The 21,052-nt window shown below is 42.3% G+C and overlaps 2 protein-coding genes across 5 annotated transcripts; both read left to right on the top strand.

The window, feature by feature from the left end:
- The first annotated feature begins 235 nt into the window (after window positions 1-235).
- znf384b (zinc finger protein 384 b) lies at window positions 236-9,901 on the top strand. 4 transcript variants are annotated; one of them, XM_076154758.1, is made up of 11 exons: window positions 236-416; window positions 1,927-1,991; window positions 3,436-3,664; window positions 4,454-4,570; window positions 5,523-5,680; window positions 5,775-5,851; window positions 6,583-6,807; window positions 7,892-8,059; window positions 8,195-8,273; window positions 8,389-8,547; window positions 8,685-9,901. In XM_076154758.1, exons 2-11 carry the CDS (start codon window positions 1,929-1,931, stop codon window positions 9,030-9,032), a joined length of 1,623 nt encoding a protein of 540 aa, XP_076010873.1. In that variant the 5' UTR covers window positions 236-416; window positions 1,927-1,928; the 3' UTR covers window positions 9,033-9,901. The 4 variants fall into 4 exon arrangements, with proteins under 4 accessions (XP_076010873.1, XP_076010872.1, XP_076010875.1 ...); XM_076154757.1 differs by having other exon boundaries at window positions 5,760-5,851; XM_076154760.1 differs by lacking the exon at window positions 6,583-6,807 and having other exon boundaries at window positions 238-416.
- A 481-nt stretch (window positions 9,902-10,382) lies between these two features.
- Window positions 10,383-17,030, top strand: gnl1 (guanine nucleotide binding protein-like 1). The gene is made up of 12 exons (XM_076154691.1): window positions 10,383-10,583; window positions 11,291-11,438; window positions 11,682-11,818; window positions 11,936-12,087; window positions 12,614-12,685; window positions 13,162-13,354; window positions 13,640-13,738; window positions 13,861-14,043; window positions 14,245-14,423; window positions 14,732-14,918; window positions 15,767-15,907; window positions 16,026-17,030. The coding sequence occupies exons 1-12, from the start codon at window positions 10,511-10,513 to the stop codon at window positions 16,286-16,288; spliced, it is 1,827 nt and encodes a 608-aa protein (XP_076010806.1). The 5' UTR covers window positions 10,383-10,510; the 3' UTR covers window positions 16,289-17,030.
- Window positions 17,031-21,052: the final 4,022 nt, after the last annotated feature.

The following is a 21,052-nucleotide window of genomic DNA, read 5'->3' as shown; positions in this document are numbered from 1 at the left end:
ATTTCCCACCGTTCTCGAAGGCAGCATTTATAGTTTTCTTTGAATAGAATTAACATCCATGAAGAAACCAAACCAACGTTATTGTACAGCGGATTAAAATGGAGGTTAGCTTCACGCGGGCCCCTATCACACAGAAAAAACACCATGATTTGTATTGTTTCTTTATTATAAAAAATAAGTTCCCCATTAACCGGACATGACGTCACATACACGCTCCTTTGTCTGACGATCTCATCCGGAGGAAGTGAAGCTCAGTCGGGGCGGCCGCCTCACTCGAAGAAAAAAAAAAAACTAAGAAAAAAAAGAGGGAAAAAAAACTTCAACGATTTTCCAGGATTTTGACAGATTTGGGAACAGGATCCAAACTGTCCTGGTCCACGGGAGTTCCGGGGAGGGAGACGGAGTCACCATTCCCGGTAAACAGCACTGTTCTCCGCGTTGTCGCCTTGTTTTGGGCTTATTTGCATGACTCTGCTGCTTCTCCGCAGCCGGAAGTCTCAAACGGGTTGTTGGTTTTTTTCTTCTTTTGCTTTGGTTTTTTCTGTCCTTCAGCTTTTTTTCCCCCTTTACTATGATTATTTTTCCCAAGCAGGACAGAGCCAGACACACACACACACATACACTTACACACACACACACACACACACACTCTGTCCTCGACTGTGTGTGTAGGTCGGTCCCATCTTTGTCACTTTCGAACCCTCATTGAATGTTTTTCTCTGGCAAATGCGGGCTGTAAACATTAAATATGTGATTTAAGTCATGTCGTCAAAGTTTAGGAATCAGCTATCGCAATGATGCTAAATTATGAAAGTACCAACTCCACGCTAATTACTTCGACTGAACATACAAGCTGGCAGTGAAGTGAAACATGACATCCATACATCACACTTCAGCGTACAGGACGTTTAGAGAAGAATTATTACACTATTCACTGAAACCAACAAACAGATTTCACCAGTGATTCTCTTTATTATCGGTTAATTTGCCAACATGTTGTCGTTTATTAGTTCCATCCAAAACAATATTCCCGCACAGATTCCTAGGCAAAAGTGTCTTTAAATTGCTTTTGATTCAGACCAACAGTCAAAAACACAGAAATTAAGCAGCTGGAACCAGAAAACATTTGATATTTTACAAAATAAAGAACTGAAAATACTATTTTAAGTGCTGTGTAAGAACAGTCTATGATGATGAATATGATGATGTCCATTAATCTTGTCATGGTGATTTTATGTCTTTCAAAGCTAAAGACAATTTCCGCTGTGTGTTGACAATAAAGGGCTAATATGCTAATCTGTTATCAATATCTAATAATTTACATTTCATTTCCAGCACTGAGATATTTGGGCATATTTGGGGGAATAGAAAACAGTTCCAGATATTCTAACATTATTTACCTGTTCAGAGGTTGAAACGCTCTTGTTGGAAGTGTGTGTTTAAGGTCTATCCCAGTGGATTGAATGATATCCAGCTACTTTGTTTTGATTAACATAAATTTAGAAGGAATGCTGGAACAATTATTCAATGAGTCCTAATTTTAATAACTGAGTAAGTTGTTAAGTAAAAAGTGAAACGTTGCCTGTGGGAATTTGTAATGGGCAATATTTGGACATTTTTTAGATTAGAAAGTGTGAATGAGTAATCAAAAAATTAAAGCATAGATTTATCCATAATGTAAATAATAAGTAGTGCGTAAGTAGGTAATACGTCGAGTGATGGTTGAACATGTTCTATGCAAACCAACTGGAGAAAGAAGAAACACATTTCCAACATTTGCTTTAAAAAAACACAAGGATTTTAAAAGAGCCTAACAGACGAGAGTAATAACAAAGCTTCTGTGTGGTAGCATTGTAAGTGTAGGAGTACTGCAAACTTCTTTTTGTAGAATAAATAAATGATGCTCGTGTTGTTGTGTTCTTGCAGACATGATGGAAGATTCTCATTTTAACTCGTCATATTTCTGGTCTCCAGTCACTGTACCAGGACAGGTAAGACCGCATACACCTCCACAAACTGTAGTTTCATCAGGTTCAGTGTTGAGAGGGAACTCAGTCGAGGGAACTCCGTCCAACAAATAAGAAAAACATACACACTACTCTGTTTTTGGCAAGGATCACTCAAATCAGGTTATTAGAATTGTCTGAGTTGACAGCGGCAACACTTGGATGAGATATACAGTATATAAATATTTAAAGAGTACAAGCGAGAGATCCAGCGGATATTGAAATCCAAAGTAATAACTGCTTATAACAAAGAAACTGAATTTGAATTGATGAAAATATGAGGTAAATATGCAGTACAGAGAAATTGCACAATATTCCAAATTAGTCAGTGGATTCTAATGAAATAAAAAAATCATCGTCTGCAGTTTGTAGATATTCACCACAAAGCTCAGCAGAATTGAACTGCCTCATTCTGCAGGTGATCCTTACTGAACATTTTCTTCCAGAGACAACAAAGCATGTGTTGTTTAGAATTCCACGGAGCGTTTCAGATTTTGTAGCCTGAAGCTGCTTGTGTAAAAACCAATTTCTCATAACATCCTGAAATTGTAGATAGCAGATGAAGTGTGTGTGTGTGTCAGACAGAGATGTGAGTTGTGACCAGAGTCCAGATCTCTGGTTAGGAGGATATGTCTTTCCTCAGGGAGCACAATTAATCGTCTAAAAAATGCAATCACGATTTAAGCTTCCACAGTAAATTAACCTTGATTGGTATGATATTGGCACTTGGTATTTAGGCTGCTGTGCTCGCGCATTAAACAGTAAACTATCCAACCAATCACGTTGGTTTTTATGTAGGCAGAACTTTTAAACCACATAATACATTTGAAACGGCACCTGCATTCTCTATGTAGGCATAAATCCATTATATTTAACTGGATGTTGTAGTGGCATTACTGCTATAATAAAGTCCAGTTTTCTTTATGTTTCTTCTTTATGTCAAGTACAAATTGATTTGATGTCAAGAATCATTTACACATTTGATGTATAAGCTTGTTACATTGTAACATTGTGAATGTGGAGGCAGCATAGCATATATAATGAACTTCCAGATCTCTTTCTAGACCAAATTGCAGCTATTAATAATGTATCATGTGATAAATACAACTTCAGACAGAATTCAGAAATTGTGTTAAGAATGCTGGATTCAAATCTGCATCAAATCTTAATAGGTTCTACTCAGAATCATGCAACACTTCCATCAATAGTCGTCTTAATCGATTCATACCTTTTCGAGTATTAAAGTAAAATGGTCTTGATTATCGTTTTAGCCATAAAAGTGCAGTCCAATGTACAAGGTGGAGTATTAGGGTCAAGTGAAAGCAGTGGGAGATGGTCATGGATTCTTTTTATCAGTAGTTGTGCCTAATTCATGCATTTCTGAGTTTATCACGTTGGATCATCTACTGAAAACATTTTGCTCCTACAGCTTGAGAATGCCATGTTCCTGAACAAAGTGAAAGAGCAACAGGAGAAGAGCGCCTCCTTCCCTCCTTCCTCTGCCTCCCACTACCAAACAGCTTTACTCACCATCCCCAATCCAGGAATCAAACCAGAGGGAGTAGGGCAGGTTGGGAATGCAGGGCACCTCCACCCCCCACACTGCACCCAGAACATCACAGTGCTTCCTGTTCCCTCCACGGGCATCATGACAGCGGGTGAGCCTGCTTCTTCATGTTCATTTTGTTGATATGGAAAAGGAATTTATTCTAATGATTAAAATAAAATTTTCATGATCTGGATCCAGCTTTACTCTCCAATGAGCATCAGTCGTCCAGTCGCCTACAAACTTAGAAGAAACATTGTTGAGGGGTCCGGCATGTACTTAGGGTGTAGGGTCATTTACATTTTTATGTTGGGTTTTATTTGCACGAAACAAATGATGCAAATTATACTAGTGGGAAATGAGCGACATGCATGGGTGACGTCACATGAATGATGTCACAGTTGTTATTGACATCTGAGCTGTTAATAACATGCACACTACTTTGAGGTCACTTTGGGGAAATCTTGCTTTCCCCTTCCGTGGTGCGCTGCTGTAGGAACGCACTACTTGAGGGCGTTGGAGAACATCCTCCCCCTCCTAAGTTTTCTGTCATCCTGACTTCCCAGTGACCATGAAGGGTCAGGGTGGAGAGAATGAGAGAGGTGGTAGCTACTTTCCGCCGCCTGTGTTTGCTCACAGCCAGTTCTAATGTTCCACAACCTTCTCCAGGGGAAGGAGAGCTGTTTTCATGGAAGACAATGAGAAGTTACGGCAGGGTCTGCAAGAAAAGGTGAAAGTTTTCATTGAAGGTGAGGAAGGTTAGGGTTAGGGGTGACCATTGACCTTTCAGGCAGCGTACACACGGAAGCCAGAGCCATTAGAAGCAGCTGGAATAAGTAACACCTGTGTCCCCAGAAGTACTACAACCTAAAGCACTCTGTCTCTGTTCGTCTCCCTGCAGCCGGTCTGGTCATCACAACTCCTCAGGGTACCCTCCTCTCTCCCGGCTCCTGTGAGTCGTTCCCTGGGCATCCAGGGACAACCATGATTGTTTCAACACTCCATGCTCCTAATGCAGGTGAAACACACACATACCAAAAGGCATAAATGTATCTCACATGTTCTAAAATATGGTTTTGGTCACATGCTGGTCAAAATGTGTTGACACTAGGCTTGAAATATGACACATAGAACATAGACCCAGTACAGCGATAACCATCTCACCAAGGCTTCTTGGCGAGGCAGTCACTGATCCTGTGACAGAATCTCAGGGCGGAGCTGAGGATTGGAAGGAGGAAGGGAGCATTTGTAGTTTGTCTGAGTTTATTGAGCCAGCTGAGTGGTACAGGCTTTAGGTTGCCTCTCCTTAGGGATTTTTTGGCAACTGAGTGGAGGCCGTGGGGCAGACCTCGAACACGCTGGAGAGATTATGTGTCCCATCTGGACTGGGGACATCTTGGAATCCCCCCAGGAAGAGCTAGAGAAAGTGGACAGGGAGAAGGACAACTCAGCTACCTTGCTGAGCCATGTTCCCTCTGTGACTCAGAGCAGCATAAGCAGTGAAAATGGATTTTGACTTCTTGTTTTCCTCAGGAAACATTTGAGTTAACCACACTCCCTCCCTCACTCACTCCATAATAGATAGGCATTACTGTATATAGAAATTATTCATATTTATGCAGACGTGCAAACTCATTTGCTCTTTTGCAGAATTCCCAGAGAAACTTCTCAAGACACCATAAACTATATTGCTTCTCTCATTATATTTGAATATACATATGGGAGCAACTTCACTGTATCTTCCCATGTATTGAACAGGACAGCAGAACATTGCAGGGCAAATCCGTGTTCTCCGTACCAATTGGCCGTTCTTTTGTAGCAAACACTGTACATGATCTGCAACGCTAGCCAACCGAGGTGCACATCAGCCAGAGAGTTTAATGAGACATGGAGCCGAGCACCTAAACCCACACCAAAGCCACCCTGGTCATGAATAATAGACCTTCTCCTTTTAACCCGGTGCCTCTTAGATAAAAAAGAAGGGGGTGAGCCGTCCCATGTTGTCGTCATGCCAGCGCCATCAAAACGAGGCAGGAAGAAGAAGACAGCAGTTGGCTCTGGTGCTGGACATTCGCTCACAGCAGGAAATGAAACATTAATACTGGCTCACCTGACAGCCAGCGACCAGGTAAGCTAATACTCAAGCAGCAAAGTAATTTTGACGAAATAAATACTTAATCAATTACTAAGAATTGTATTTTTAATAGGTTACATCTTTGCAGCAACATATTGGAGACCCCTATGACCTATCAAATGAGGAGGAAGACCACGGGCAGAAGGATAGCACGAAAACATACAGGTATGGTGTCAGAAAAGGCTGTGCATCCTTATTCCTCCTTGTCTAGCTGCAAGCACACTTGGTCATCTGTGTCAGCAAAGATCAGCTTTTTAGATGCACTAGGCGCTACTGGACATAGGCATCTGACACACACACACACACTCATCACTTCTTAACGCACCTCACTGCATGTGGCAGAACGTGCCTGCTTCGTAGCCGACAGCTGACAGATTCCCTCTCCTCATCTACTTGAGGAACAAACACACCTGATGGCAGTGTGTGATAGACGCTTCGTAGATGTTCTCTGCCTTTCCACACACTGGACACACGCGTCTGCCTGCTCTTCTCCCCTCTTCATTTCTCAGTCTTTATATATGCATGCCCCTTCAGTGTGATTTCCCAGTTGCTCTTGTTTCCTGCTGTTTCACTTTTGATACTATCTGCCTTTATCCCATCAGTTTTCACTGATTTCAACCTCAACTTCTTTCCCTGTCTTAACATTTCTGATGCGCATCACCCAATCCACTTCTGTCTTTGCTGATGTTTCTTTTCTTATTCATTGTCCTTTTCATTCTGAGTTTGTGTCTTATTTCTCTGTGGGGCATCGATTCTTCCCCCTGCTTCCTTTGCCATCGACCCTCTTCTTTCCCACCTTCTGTCTCTCCTTTGTGTCTCCCTCTCTATATTTGTGTGCCTCTTCTTCCTTTCGTCCTACCACCCCCACCCCCATTTCTTTGTCTCTCCGCCTGTAGGTGCCGGATGTGTGCGGCGACCTTCTTCAGTAAGTCTGACATGCAGATCCACTCCAAGTCGCACACAGAGGCCAAACCTCACAAGTGTCCTCACTGCGCCAAGTCATTCGCCAACTCCAGCTACCTGGCCCAGCACATCCGCATCCACAGCGGGGCCAAGCCCTACACCTGCTCCTACTGCCAGAAATCTTTCAGGCAGCTCAGTCATTTACAGCAGCACACACGGTACTGCAGATCCCCCCCGTGACCCATCCCCGTACCATACTCCCTGTCCTCTTAACTTGCCCTGCCAAGCCCCCTTTCAGAAGCCCCGCCTCCCGTGTTCTTCCTCCTGGGGGAGAGCGTGGAGGGTTGTAGATGTTGGCTCGCATGCTGCTGACCAGCTCCATCCACAAAGTGACCAAAACCTTTTTTTAAATTCAACACATGCACCTTTTTAAGTTGGGTTTTGTCTTTTAAAATGACGTGCATCATACAGTACATGCTCTAATCAGTGTGGCCTTTTAAAATGCATGGAAATCTAAGATACGATCTGATACAAGGCGAGTGTTTGGCCTTTCAGTTTGATTAGTGTGTGTCCAAGGCTTGCGATTCTGTGCTTACTGTTTGCACTGCTACTCTTCTCCCTGCTTTACTCCTTTCTTTCCTCTGTCATTTCTTCCACACTGCTGCTTTGTTCACACACAAACACACACAGTGGCATTTAGGAATACATGTGTACATGAAGATTTGTAGATTTGCAGACTTGATCCCACCGTTCTTTCTCATTTAACCCATTGATTGGTGTCAGTGTTTATTTCTCACCCTCTTTGTTTAATAATAATCCAGCTTCATCATCAGACAGTGCAGTAGAAATGCTTTGCTGCCATGATCTGCTTTGTTTCTGCTCTGTGCACTCATTTAATATTCGCTCTGATGCTGCGTTTGTGTTCAGATACATTAGAGCCATTTCTGGAGGCATGTCAGTGTTGTATGGGTGTGATTTATGAGCGTCCAAACCTGTTTTGTTCATGCATGAAACATTCAAATCAGCTTGAGGAGAAATTGCCAGTGTCAGAGTTTGGCTTTGTTGTTGTGTGATTGTCTGTCATTGTTGGACAGGTGTGTTCATATGTGCAATTAAAAGCCGATTAACTTGTTTTAGTTTTTCGAGCATATCTTAAGCTATCATTGACCAGGACTTTCATTCCTGAGAAGCTTTGATAAGTTCCCTTTTGGGAAGCCATTTGTCATGTCATAGTTTCTTTGTACTTCTGCCCTTACGATTCTATTTCCCTTCTTCTTTTTTTACCTTCCTGTCTGTCCTCAGGAACCACACGGAGTCAAAGCCTCACAAATGTCCCCATTGTACTAAGTCATTTGCCAATTCTAGCTACCTGGCCCAGCATGTCCGTATCCACACAGGAGTGAAACCCTACACATGCTCCTACTGCCAAAAGTCTTTCAGACAGCTCAGTCACCTTCAACAGCACAACAGGTAAGTGAATCAGTGGGCTTGTGTTTCTCATCTGCTTCGGTGTCTTCCTGAGGTCAGGTTAGCTCATCACTGTAAAAACGTGTTTAAAAGTGATAGGGAGGCTTTACGTGCGCATGTGTGTGTTTTTTCATCCAGGATTCACACTGGAGACCGTCCATACAAGTGTTCCCATCCAGGCTGTGAAAAGTCCTTCACACAGCTCTCAAATTTACAGGTGTGTAAGAATTGAATTCCCCCCCAAACGATGCCTGTAGTTGTTGTCATGGTGAGGCACTTTGTATTCTTTTCCAGAAATAATCAACCTTATTTTGTAATACTTTTCTTCCTAGTCCCATCGGCGTCAACACAATAAGGACAAGCCCTACAAGTGCACTAACTGCAATAAAGGATTTACAGATTCAGCGAGCCTGGAGGTGCACCTGTCCACACACACTGTCAAACATGCCCGGATCTACTCGTGTGGTCTCTGCAACCGAACATATACCTCAGTAAGAACAATGTCCATTTCTGAAGAGCATTTCTCCACTTTGAAACGCAACACTGGCATCAGACACCTGGCAGCTACTTTACAGGGTTTAGTCACGTGTCCACTGTTTCCCCTCTACCTGTCCTCCCCTCATCTCAGGAGACGTATCTGGTGAAACACATGGAGAAACACAACCCAGACGAAGCGCAGAACCAAAACCAGACCCAGGGCCAGGCTGGAGCTCAGAGCCGAATAGAGGGCCCAGACACCGGGGAGGATCAGCCTGGAGGAGTTGGGAGCAGAGGAGCAGGCCAACAGGGACAAAGCCAGGGCAACTACCCCCAGACAGAGACCATCTCCTGCCCGTTTGACCTGCACCAATTTAAGACAGTGTCTGCCAGTGACATCCAGTATAAACCAGTCAATGTGTCAGACATTACTTCACATAAAGACCTCTGTCTCACAGTATCAACCTCCACCATTCAAGTGGAGCATCTCAACTCTTAGAGGGGGAGTCTATGAAGGAGGGTGTGTGGGAGGTGAGGAGGTTAAAGTCCAGCTAGAAAACAAGAAATGGTGGGGGGAGAGTTGAAACATAAGCAATACTAAGATGATCCAGAAGCATTGGAACACATGGAAACTCCTGAACAATACATTTAAGCAGACAGGAAATAATTGTTATATACTGAATATAATTTTTTTGTAATGCCTCACTCCTTTCTTTTCTGCCTTCTAAGTTTTTCCTTTTACTTTGCTGTCCTTCCTAGTGCGTAGGAAATGTATTTAAAGGCGGCGATAGAGTGTTTCAGTCCATCACAGTGATGGTTTTATGTTGGGAAGAAAGTGCAAGAGACAGTACTTATCTTTATTGTTCTTTAATGGCTTCCCGCTCTTCCCTGCAAAAACAACTTTGGCCGTTTATGATCTCTCTGCTGATGAAACAGCAAACTTTTGGCAATGTTTTTATACTTTGACACAGAAACGTTCATTTTTTTACATCGGTGTTATTACCTCTACTATGATATAAAATACATCCCCACAATTGTTTTTATTACTTAAAATGAAAGTGGAGGCTATTTCCTTAAAAAGTATATATAAATATACAAGTATACTGTGCTACATACCAGCGATAACAAATAAAAGATACGGGATATATAGCTAGACCCAGTGGAAGACCTTTACATGACCTTGAGAGAAATGATAAGCTGGTTCTTGTTTCATGAAATCCTTATTGTACTGCTTTGTGTGTATGTCCTCAAAGTAACTATCAACTGTGCTCTTGCTACATTATACTTCTATGATAATGTTTCTTTATATACCGTCATTTGAAATTAGTCTTTTTTTCTGCTGATAATAAAATAAATCATTTAAATATTTATCACAGGTGTATCGGCCCATTCAGTTTAGTGTAGTTATTTGCCACAGTGGCTTTAGGAAGGCACACTTCTAAAGTACAATGAATTCTGCAAGTATCTTATGTTGCAATTAGGATTCATTTTGAATTATGTACTCATAGGGACATCTGATACCAATAACTATAAATTATAACTAAATTGAGCTTGTGTATGCATGTACCTGCTGTCTGCTGGAATGTGCCATGCAAATTTGTGGTGTTTACAAAAGAGGATTGTGCCATTATAGCTGGGGGGGGGGTGTTGGAATTCGTTGTATACACTGTTTTCTTTCATTCTAGTTTATTTGAGGTAAAAAAAACAAAAAAACGGAGAGATTGCGGTAGTGTGTGATAAGACGTCTTAACTAAATGTGGCTTTAATGAAAAATGATCGAAACTAAAGCTGTATTCAAACCACCTTGCATACACCGAGATGGTTTCGTCCACCACTCACTGCAGTCTGCAGTGGATATGGCGTCACAGAAAAGTGTAGGAGTCGAGAAACTTCACGAATGTAAATAACGTTGTCAATAACGTGTGTCATATACCAGGGAGAGCTATAAAATACAGCATTGCCAGTATCTATTTAAGTATGCCCCGGAAAAAGCCATTTAGTAACAAACAGAAGAAGAAACAGCTACAACTGAAACGGGAGAGAAAGCGAGGTAACTACATTTAGCTTGTTAGCTGTTAGATAACATCACGAGCTGCTAACGGCGCTTAGCAGTTACAGCATGTGTGCGAGTGTGTATGTGCGGCGATAAGTCAGATTTAAGTAGCACCGCGCCGTTAGTCAAACCAGCAGAAACGCGTGACGGTGTCAGATAACATGTCATTATTGTGGTTGAGTGAATGTAACATCTTTACTGCGTCAGCTTTATGCTAAAATATGACTGAATTGTCGCTATTCAGCTGTTGACAGTTCATGCTAGTGTTAGCTTAGCCAGCCAAGGCGGCAACAAGCTAGCAGCATAGACTAGTAGAGAGACTGTCATGTTTATCTTAAGTTACTTACTCTGTATTGTGTTGGATCTAATGTCAGCATGTCGGTGTTGTTTAAAGCAGTAGAGATAAAGAATAATACCAAGCTAATATTTTATTGCAGATATTTAGTTGAATAATGAACTTTATTTCAAGTGTTCACAAGCAACAAAAGGATATATTAGCAAGCAAGCCCAGCATCATAACATCTAAATTAGAGTGTAGTAGTGATTTGACATAATTAAAGTTATCAATGTCTGAAGGCCTCTCCGCACTGCAACACATGTGATAGTAAGAATTCATATCTGTTCAGACAAAAACAAGTGTTAATTTTTTTTGGTAATCGTGTGTGTGTGTCAGAGTCCCCTTGACTGTTGCCTCCGTCTCCCAGGTGATACAGGTTCCGGGCCCAGCAGCCGCAATGCCAGTGTGGAGAGAGGGGGAGAGAGGCAGTCAGATACCTCAGACAGCGAAACCACCGATATCAGAAGAATAAATCAGCAGCCGTTCAGTAGAGATGGAAGATTTGATCCCAACAGGTGTGTCAGTATTATTTACTAATACTTGCCGAGAGTTAAGTTACAGGCCCTCATTCAACCAAACCCACAGTCAGATGAGAGCACCAACATCCATCACATCTCTGTGCATTCAGTAAAAAAGATAGGCTAAAATATTGTGGATCAATTTGAAGACAGAGAAACCCGGATAAGATGGCCTGTGTCAGATAACGAAATATTATGTTTATCTGCTCTTCTGCCTCCCTTACTCCTCCTCGCCCTCAGATTTCGACTGCATTTTGAGAAAGAAACTAAAGAGGATGTGGAAAAAAGGAAGAAGGTGGCGAGAGAAAAGGAGCTGCAGCAAGTCTCCGACAAAGAACTTGAGGCGGACATCCATGACATTTACCCCACAGATAAAGGTTTGACTGCTCTTCTGATTCAACCTAACGTGACAAACTCAAAATAATCCAAACAGATTAGCAATTGGGTTAATGGAGTGGGTCACTGCTTGATTAAATTTGATTATTCACTGCCAGGTCTTGGTTTCCCACGGCGACCGTCCTGGAATTATGAGATGACGCGAGAGAACTTGCTGAGGAAAGAGGAGAAGTCATACAGAGAGTATCTTGAAGACCTGCACTCCAGAAACCCACCTGGCTCTCTGAGCCACTTTGAGCACAATTTGGAGGTGAGTGCGCTCCCCTTAAGATGGTGATTGCCCAGCAGTGAAGGTTGACACGGTTTAATAATACATGATAATAATAATAATATCATGATCCCTGTGGAGTTTCCTGTGATTTCCTCTGAATACACAAAGTATCAGCAAGCTCACACACTGAGTTATTGCTCAGTTGTGCACGCGGGGGTAGAGTGCTACTATCATTTTCACAATCAAATCCCTTTAGATAAAATTTAATTACAAAGTGTGAGCAGAGAGCAGAAGAATGTCTCCCACCAATGTAGGAATAATGTGCTGAGGAGCTAAACAGTGAAACAATGAACTAACAGCTATAAGCTCCTTTTCCTTGCTTTGCTTCATTATAGTAATCAGATACAGAGTTCTGTTTTATAGAGTAATGAAAATGACTTAAAATCTCTCCATTTAGAATCGCAAAATCTGTTCCATAAAATCAGTTCTATACATTAAAAGTTTTCTCCATTCTGTTGAAACATTAAACCTCTTGTTGGCTCTCCTCCCGGTTTCTTTCTTGTAGACATGGAGGCAGTTATGGAGAGTGTTGGAGATGTCAGATGTCATCCTGGTCATTGTGGACATCAGGCACCCGGTGAGTGTGTGATCAGCTACCTGCAGGCAAGCAAAGGAGCCACTAGATGGAGACATACACAACACCCATCTAAATTCCTGGCATGTTTTAAATCAGTTTATTTGCGCACCAAACTTTGTAAACTCAGGTTGAACATGTTATAATAGTTTCCTTGAAAAGTAATCATTCGTGACACAATTCCAGATCACATAATAAATTGGTAAAAGGTAAAGAAAAGAAAGAAATTGACAATGATTTGTACAACTTTGATTCAAAATAGAATTGAAATTCAAATCAAATGAAACTTTGTGTGTGAGTCTAATAATAAAGTTTGAACTGTCACGCTTCAGATATGCCAAATATATTTTCGGTGCAGTTAAAACTCAGTGCCTTCATTTAGTAATAGAAAGTGAAGAGCAGCGCAATTTGTCATATTCCTATTAATAAAGGAATGACCCAATGGTTTGTTTTTGTGTCGTCTCCTGTCCACCAATCAGGTGCTGCAGTTTCCTCCGGCCTTGTATCACTACATCACAGGAGACCTCCAGAAGCATGTGGTGCTGGTGTTGAACAAAGTGGACCTGTGTCCTCCTCCACTAGTGATCGCGTGGAAACACTACATGACCTCACAGTTCCCTCAGCTGGAAATGGCCTGCTTTACCTCCCACCCAGGACTGCCTTACAGCACAGGTGAGTAGAAGAGGAGTAGGGGGGTGGGAGGTGGAGTTTAAGGGCAGGAGATGAGATTAGAAGAGATTTGGATAACATACTTTATCAACTAGACATAAATGAAATAAACTTGCCTCTCAGTGAACTTAATACACCCCCACCAGAATAACTTGCTGTGTGTATGTCATCAGCTCTCAGTGTAATAAAAATAACTGCTTGTCTGCCTGTCTGCCTGTCTGCCTGTCTGCCTGTCTGTCTGTCTGCCTGTCTGCATGTCTGTCTGTCTGTCTTTCTTCTGGTTTATAGTGCTCCAGAAAAAGAGGATGAGGAGGAAAGGTAACTGGAGTCACGCTGGAGGCCCTACAGATATTCTGAAAGCCTGTCAGGAGATCACAGCAGGAAGAGGTGGGAGCCACTTCTTCATCTTTCATGCTCCTGTGTAATTTAGTCACTGTAGTCATTCACATGTCCCTTTTTGTCCACGTGCGTGCTTGTACTCAAAAGCATTACCTCTTCTGTCCTTCCAGTTGACCTGTCCAGCTGGAAGAAGAAGATTGAGAGAGATGCTGTAGCCGAGCGACGAGATGGGGAGGGGCCAGATGAGGGGGCGGACGCAGTGCTGATGGAGCAACACAGTGACAGCGCCATGGAGATGAGGAGCCAGTCACAGGAGCTCTACAAAGACGGGGTCCTCACTTTGGGCTGCATAGGTACACATCAGTGGAGCCATCAGAGCCCTGGAGCTTCATGCTGGGATTCCTACATGTGCAGGGGAAATTAAGGCACTTCCTCACTATTGTCTCAGCTAGTTTATCATTTTACTTTTTGTATATTCCTCTTTCCTATTAATTATGCAATGTATTGTATCTTTTGTTTGGAAGTGTCTGATGTTAAACTCCTCCTCTTTCCAGGCTTCCCAAATGTGGGGAAGTCCTCTGTTATAAATAGCCTGGTGGGGAAGAAGGTGGTGAGCGTTTCTCGAACCCCAGGCCACACCAAATACTTCCAGACATACTACCTCACTCCAACAGTGAAACTCTGCGACTGCCCTGGACTGGTCTTTCCCTCACTTGTCACCAAGCAGTTACAGGTACCAGTTTATATGCTCGCTTTTGAGTACGAGCCCATTTGTGTTTTTGATTTTACTCGCCTTTCTAAGCTCAACAGAGCCTCGATTTGTGTAGCACAGCACGCTCACTGGCTACTTGGGAGATGGATTATTGATTATACAATCCCATTTCTTTGCTTTGAAAGCTTTTTGGTGAATTGCCTGGCTTCTTTGTTTGAGGGCGGCTTAACTTTCAAAACATTGTGCAGTTTTGGATGCCTTTTCTTTCAAAATCTCTGGACTTTTTTTTTTTATTGATTTCCTTCTATTTCTTTGTGTATTAACTTTAGATTTTGGCAGGCATATACCCAGTGTCTCAGCTGCAGGAGCCATACAGCTCAGTTGGATATCTGTGTGAGCGGACCCCCTTCCTCTCTGTGCTGAAGCTCAAACATCCCAGCTTGACGGAAAACAAACCCCAGCACGAACAGCACGGCTCTGAAGATCTCAGTTGGACTGCATGGGATGTTTGTGAGGGTAAGCAACATCAAGCGACGCAGAGAATTCATCGAAGACCTAAGGGGGTGGGAATCAAATAAAGATGCCCAGCATTCCATTTCAGAGACTTTATCTCCTACATTTCCCCCTCTCACCTTCTCAGCTTTATTATGTTAAAACTTTAAAACAGAGAACTCCCTAATTTCCTTAAAAGACACTAGAAGTTGTAGCCAATATTTATTTATATTTTATACCCTCTGGTTGCTTCACCTTCAATGAAAACTTTCACGGTGCTCACGATGCTTCACCTAGAGAAGGCTGAGTAGAACACAGGCTGAAGAAGGCAGCCTGACAGGGAACTGCCACCCTACAGGTGAAGGGAAGCTCATCTCTTCTGTCACGGTGAGGAATCTTGGCAGGAAGATCCTTTGACCCCTGTTTGTCCCTACAGCAATCTCGTACTCAATACCCATGTCCATCATCTGCACCGCTGCCATCCTGGTCAAGTCTTCCAGAACTGTGTCGGATGAAAAGTAGACTTTCTCTTCTCTGGGGAACACAGCCAAGCAGATGATATCGATGTCTCTATCATCATTGTTCAGTGAACTTCTCTCAAGGTTGCATAGCTTTAGACCTTAGGTATAGCAGCAATCCACTCTCTGTTGTCCTCAAGCGAGCTCATGCCCTGAGCTGTCTCTCTGAAAGTCTTATTGCGTTCATACATCTTCAGGTCCTCATAGCTCTGTGGGCCCCTCATATGAGAGCGCAACACAAAGATATGAACGCACACACACACACACATGCTCTCCAAATATAGTATTATATTTATAATAATGGTTATACTGTAAGAAGATGATATTACAGTCATCTCTCCTTCTCTTATTCAGCTTGGGCAGAGAGGAGAGGCTACAAGACGGCAAAAGCAGCTCGTAATGATGTTTACCGTGCAGCCAACAGTCTCCTAAGATTGGCCATTGATGGCCGACTGTGTCTCTGCCTCAGACCACCTGGCTACAGCTGCCTGAGAGGTAATGGAAGAGGCTTTTATTACTACCCGTCATTTCAGCTTGCAGTATATGTGAATTATTAAAGTGATGCTGTGATGGAAGAGGATGAAATATTTATCTGGGATCATTTATGACACAGAGCATTGGGAAAATCATCTCGACTTGCCAGAAATCATGGCTCTACAAGGAAGACTAGAGGAAGAACAGACAGAGAGGGACGATGAGGAGGACGGAGAGTCTAGCACGGAGCCAGAGGACGAGAGAGACAGGGACGCAGATGATGATGAGGACGGTGATGATGATGATGATGAGGGGTTAAGACATCCCAAAAGGAAGGATGATAGGTCCTCTGGTTTCACTGTCAACATGTATAATGTCCTTCGGGAAAACAACTGCGACTGATAATGTTGGCAAAGATCGAGCGAGAACAAAAACCAATGGTTGCTCCGCCCTGACGTTCCCATCTTCCCCAGCGCACTTTAAGTCCTTTATGAAACCTGCATTCCTTCTCTCTTCCTCCTCTCTTAAACACATCCTTGCCATTTCCATTCGTTCATTTATTCATTTATTCATTCATTCATTCATTCATTCATTCATTCATTCAGTTTCTATCTCTTTCACATAGGGAGCGTATGCTGCATGTATATCTCCAGTATTACATGCTGTGCCTCTCCTCCATCATGCTTGTTCTTTAATATTGCGATTCTAGAAATGGGTTTGGTTTGGTTTGATCATTTGTTTTGCATGTACTTAGAAACAAATAAAGTGATTCTTATACTTTCCCTTACTCTGAAGGGGCTTACTGCGGTTTAACCAATCTGTTATTTTGCAGAAGTGAAAGGTCATGCAAGGTGCAGCAAATCAGGCTCCCCCGGCACGGCATCGCACTTTCACAACAGACTTTGATTTAAGGAGTCTGTTCAAATCTGCTGTATGGAATGTGGCGTGGCATAGCTTTGGTTAAGGGGCTGGATAGTGGGGATCAAACCAGCATTTCTCCCGTTCAGCCGTTACCAGTGTTATGACTCCATTACTAAGTTCATTTACATGAACTTAGTTTTGATTTCAATAATGTCAGTGATTTTTTTACTTTGTGTGGTTCTACACATTTCACAGGACATCAGTTCTCAGTCATCGGGCGGGCGGCGGGCGGGCGGGCGGGCAGGGGGGTAAGGGTTCTCTTTATTGCTGGACCAGGCTGTTTCAGGGCGTTTAAACATGTAGTGTTTTAACTACTGAACTACAGTCCTTATCTTTGCATGCTGTTGGAGACCTGTTAAGTGCAGGTTTTGGCTGCGTTCAATCAAGTGTGATTGTGCTAATGCAGGTACTGATGCACTGGAACTCCCTGGTATTCACACAGAAAGAGAGACTGGTCATCACTACAATCTGTCATAAAAAATTACAGACTTCATCTTTGCACTTCCATTGGTATTTGTGAACTATAACTGACAAAGAGCGGATCAGATCAGTATCAGATCTGAGCCAGTCTACTGCAAATCCTCTAAAGCCTTGGTCATCCCTGCTTTTGCATCATTAGTTTTCTTGAACATAGAAATAGTATCTTGAGGTTTCTGTTGCATCCCTCAGTTCATTCATGGTATGTCACACAGCAAACCTGATTGCTTTCTGCAATAAAAGAAAAGTCCTGAGACCAAACGAGTCTGTGTCTTTGTTGGTAAAGAATAATCATTTCACTTAAAATCATTTAAGACATTTGCACGTTAACCGAGGATTCATAACTGGAACAATTCCTCTAAACACTACATACGCACTCTAATACACTGAAGACTTACCCACAATTCCAAAGCGGCTCATTAAGAATACAGACAATTAAACCCAGAACAGATGATGTGTTTTTCCTGAAAGTGTTTTGACAGAACATTAAAGGAGCATTGTGATCAAAGTGGACCGCTCAGTTGTGTTTTAATGAGCTTTGTCAGGCCACACTTTGAATGCCAAACAGCCTGAGATATAAATCTGTAATCATGGAAATGTAAGTGCTTTACTGCTCATGTTGTCTTATAATTAGTAGGCGGCTTCTTTTTATGAGTAGCAGAGACGGATAATTACTCTGCTGGACTGTACTAGAATCTAATTAAAGTTTTTCCTAAGCTGCCTACATGGTAAATTACCGGAAGCACAATGTCTAAAGCAGGTAGCATGAAATGGAGTTGAATTTCTCCAAGCACACATTTTCAAAGGATAAACCGAGTTATTAAAAAGCTTGGAGTATGATGATATAATTATTTGTGCTTAAAGTTAATACTGCAGCATTGTGTAATGTGATGAAAGAGCAGCCTGCCCAGGGAGCTGAACTACTTTTACCAAGCCACACACACACACACACCCATCACACATGTAAATTGCGCAAAGGAATCATCTTTATATTTGCAATGAATGTGAATCATTTGTCCTCCAAAACAGAAAGACTGTCAAAACAAAACAGCTCCTTCAAAGTGATACTGGTTGTTCATGGAATCGATTCTAGTTCGGCCTTAAAATTACTAAACTTCGTAGGCCTACAAGAGACGAAGAAAGTGGCTCAAGCAATAACTAGAACACTATAGATTTTATTAACTGTAAAACATATGGAATAAATTATCAACTCCTCAAGTTTCAACTGAAATGAGCTCCACAGACATCTGTTCAAATTTTGAGACAAATCCTTGAATTTATATCCCATTTGAGAGTATGTCGTAATGTTGTAATACTGCGTCTGACTAATTATGTATTTCACTTTGATTGCTTTGACAGTGATTGTCACATTATTCACGCTCTCAGTGCCTATTCAGTCCTCTTGATGGAATGATATATTCTCATTATGTTCATCATGGGCTTCATTTTACGATTGAGCCGCCCACAATAACGAAAGATGGATTTAGATGGCATGAGTATAATCACCACTGAGTCCTGCCATAGTTGTTATTTATGGGATGGAAGTGGGTGGAAATCCCCACCATTTGCATGATGTGGGTTTTCATGTCAACCTTTGCCGTACTTGGAGATGCCGTTTGCTGACTAGATAAGCTCAGAAGTGGCAAAAAGGAATCATCTGGAATTGTTTCCGATTTACAGCCAAAGGCCTGAGCGGTTTAATTTCCCCAGCTAGAGCTTGAAGTATGTTGTGGCCTTGAGACCTGCATGGCAGTAATTACAGCCAGACAAAGACCCTAGATTTACTGGTGCGTGACACCGTAAATTTCAAAACTGTTAATTAAAGTCTGATGTGTAAAATGTCTTTGCTGCCAGTATCAGTCACGCCAACATTACCCATGTGTTTTGAATTTGATATTTTCTTGTCTTGGAAAGCTTTCTCATGATGTAATCTGGGTTGTTTGGAGGACTTTTGCCCTCTTGCCCCTTTCCCCCTCTCTTATTTGCCCCGTTCTCGCTCCCTAGGTGACCCCAAATAACATGTGGGTGTGACCCACCGGTAATGAATTGGTTTCATATGAGAACCAGAGCAAAAGCAGGGCAGAAAAAAAAATCATTAGTCTGGTTTACATGCTCCCTTGGGTGCAGCAGACAGGAACACACACATGCACGACAGAGAGAGAGAGAGAGAGAGAGATTAAATGGGAAGTTTTTAAAGCTTCTTATGATAACGGAGAATAACATTAGCCATAGGTGTGTTTTTCATTCCCTTAAAGGTCAATTATAGATAAAACTCAACTCAAATGGCCCAGTTGGGTTGATTGTATCAGCTGGACTGCAGTTAGTCTCATTATAGTATATTATAGTTATACATCCTGGATGGCATGGCGCACCTATGTGGTCACTAGAGGGCTATCACAGGCAGCACTGGCGTGATCTTTGCAGCAGTTAATGGTCAGGTGTGCAACACCGCTTGAACACAGGCTTCTCATTTGTGGTGTTAACAGTGTGTATGTGCAGTATGCGTTATACGATATCACACCCATGCTGAGTTTTATCACCCTGGAAAGGTGGGTCACAAACCATTATGAGACCGGATTCTGTCGCTCCCTTTCTTCTTTTGCAGATAAGCTTTGATATATCTGAGTGTACACATCTAAGTCAGTAGGCTCATACATACAGACCACACACACACACACACACACACACGCTGATTTACAACTCGACAGTTGTACCTCAGTCAGCATCCTGGTGCTGCAGCAGAGCTCTGCGGTCGGTGTGGTTGTCCTCCTCAGCTTCTTCTCCTGTTTATTGACCTTTCAAGGTGAAAATAAATGAAATGACATAACCATGGAGTTTGATCGGAGTGGAGAGGTGTGAGTATGCCATTTAGACACAAAACAAATAAATACCATTGATTGTTTTGGGGGAAGTAGCTGTCAGCCACCTGTCTACATGTGAGTGACACTTAGTTGCTCAGACAGTCCTGCGAGTAAAACACATCACTGTAAGATGATATTGCGACAGAGGATCGGACCCAGGTAAACACACCACACCCATACGTCTCTGTAAGCACAGCACAATGAAAAGCCAGACAATGGCTCTGCCTGGGGGAGATCGCTGCCTCCAAACTGGCCTCACAGTATGTCAGCGCAGGCTAAAACTCTGAAACAATATTTGTTGCAGCAAGCATTCAACACGATGCGTTCCCATAGTCCCCCTGCACAGGCTCACAATATGGCAGCTGAGTTTGTTTGTTCAGAGAGCTCAGGCTTGTGTGTGGAAAGGCCCTGCTCTCTCTTTTACACAAGCTTCCCTAAACACAAGACACAGCCAGTGCAAACTCTCAGGGATGCAGTATTTTCTAGTTCAGTAATCCAGTTCATAATCATGCCTTTGTGTGTTTTGTTTCATTAAATCCTGCATTGTTTTTGTTTGTGGGTGTCACTTTCTAACAAGGGAACATTTTGTCGTTACTGCTGGTGGTTTATTAATGGTTGGAGATTCTATGTTTTAATAAATCACCAATAAGAACAACTTTGGTGTGGTAGAAAACAATGAGTAACTGATTCCTCTGTCCTCATGAATAAACCATAGACTTTATCTTTCTGCCCACAAGCTCTCTGCACACAACAAAACTTCTGTTCTTTATGTATCCCTCGATGGTTTTTAAATATTTTCTTCTCCTGCAAAGTGATCATTCCTGTATTAGATCTTTTTAGAGCTCTTTTCTCCTCTTTATATATGAGCCATGTACGCTTAAACGCTTAAATCACACCTTGACTGTCA

Source organism: Genypterus blacodes, unplaced genomic scaffold (assembly GCF_046128005.1).
Source record: "Genypterus blacodes isolate CSIRO-AG114 ecotype Tasmania unplaced genomic scaffold, CSIRO-AGI_Gbla_v1 ptg000063l_1, whole genome shotgun sequence".
NCBI lineage: Eukaryota > Metazoa > Chordata > Actinopteri > Ophidiiformes > Ophidiidae > Genypterus > Genypterus blacodes.
Note: the sequence above shows the minus strand (reverse complement) of the source record. Positions and strands in the feature narration are given on the sequence as shown.

Excerpts from the sequence above, each read along its gene's own strand:
- znf384b (XM_076154757.1), top strand. The coding sequence starts at position 1,929 with ATGATGGAAGATTCTCATTTTAACTCGTCATATTTCTGGTCTCCAGTC. Across the intron at positions 3,665-4,453 it reads CACGGGCATCATGACAGCGG|CCGGTCTGGTCATCACAACT; the intron begins GTGAGCCTGCTT and ends GTCTCCCTGCAG. Across the intron at positions 8,274-8,388 it reads CACAGCTCTCAAATTTACAG|TCCCATCGGCGTCAACACAA; the intron begins GTGTGTAAGAAT and ends TTTTCTTCCTAG.
- gnl1 (XM_076154691.1), top strand. The coding sequence starts at position 10,511 with ATGCCCCGGAAAAAGCCATTTAGTAACAAACAGAAGAAGAAACAGCTA. Across the intron at positions 14,919-15,766 it reads TGCATGGGATGTTTGTGAGG|CTTGGGCAGAGAGGAGAGGC; the intron begins GTAAGCAACATC and ends TCTCTTATTCAG. Across the intron at positions 15,908-16,025 it reads TGGCTACAGCTGCCTGAGAG|AGCATTGGGAAAATCATCTC; the intron begins GTAATGGAAGAG and ends TTTATGACACAG.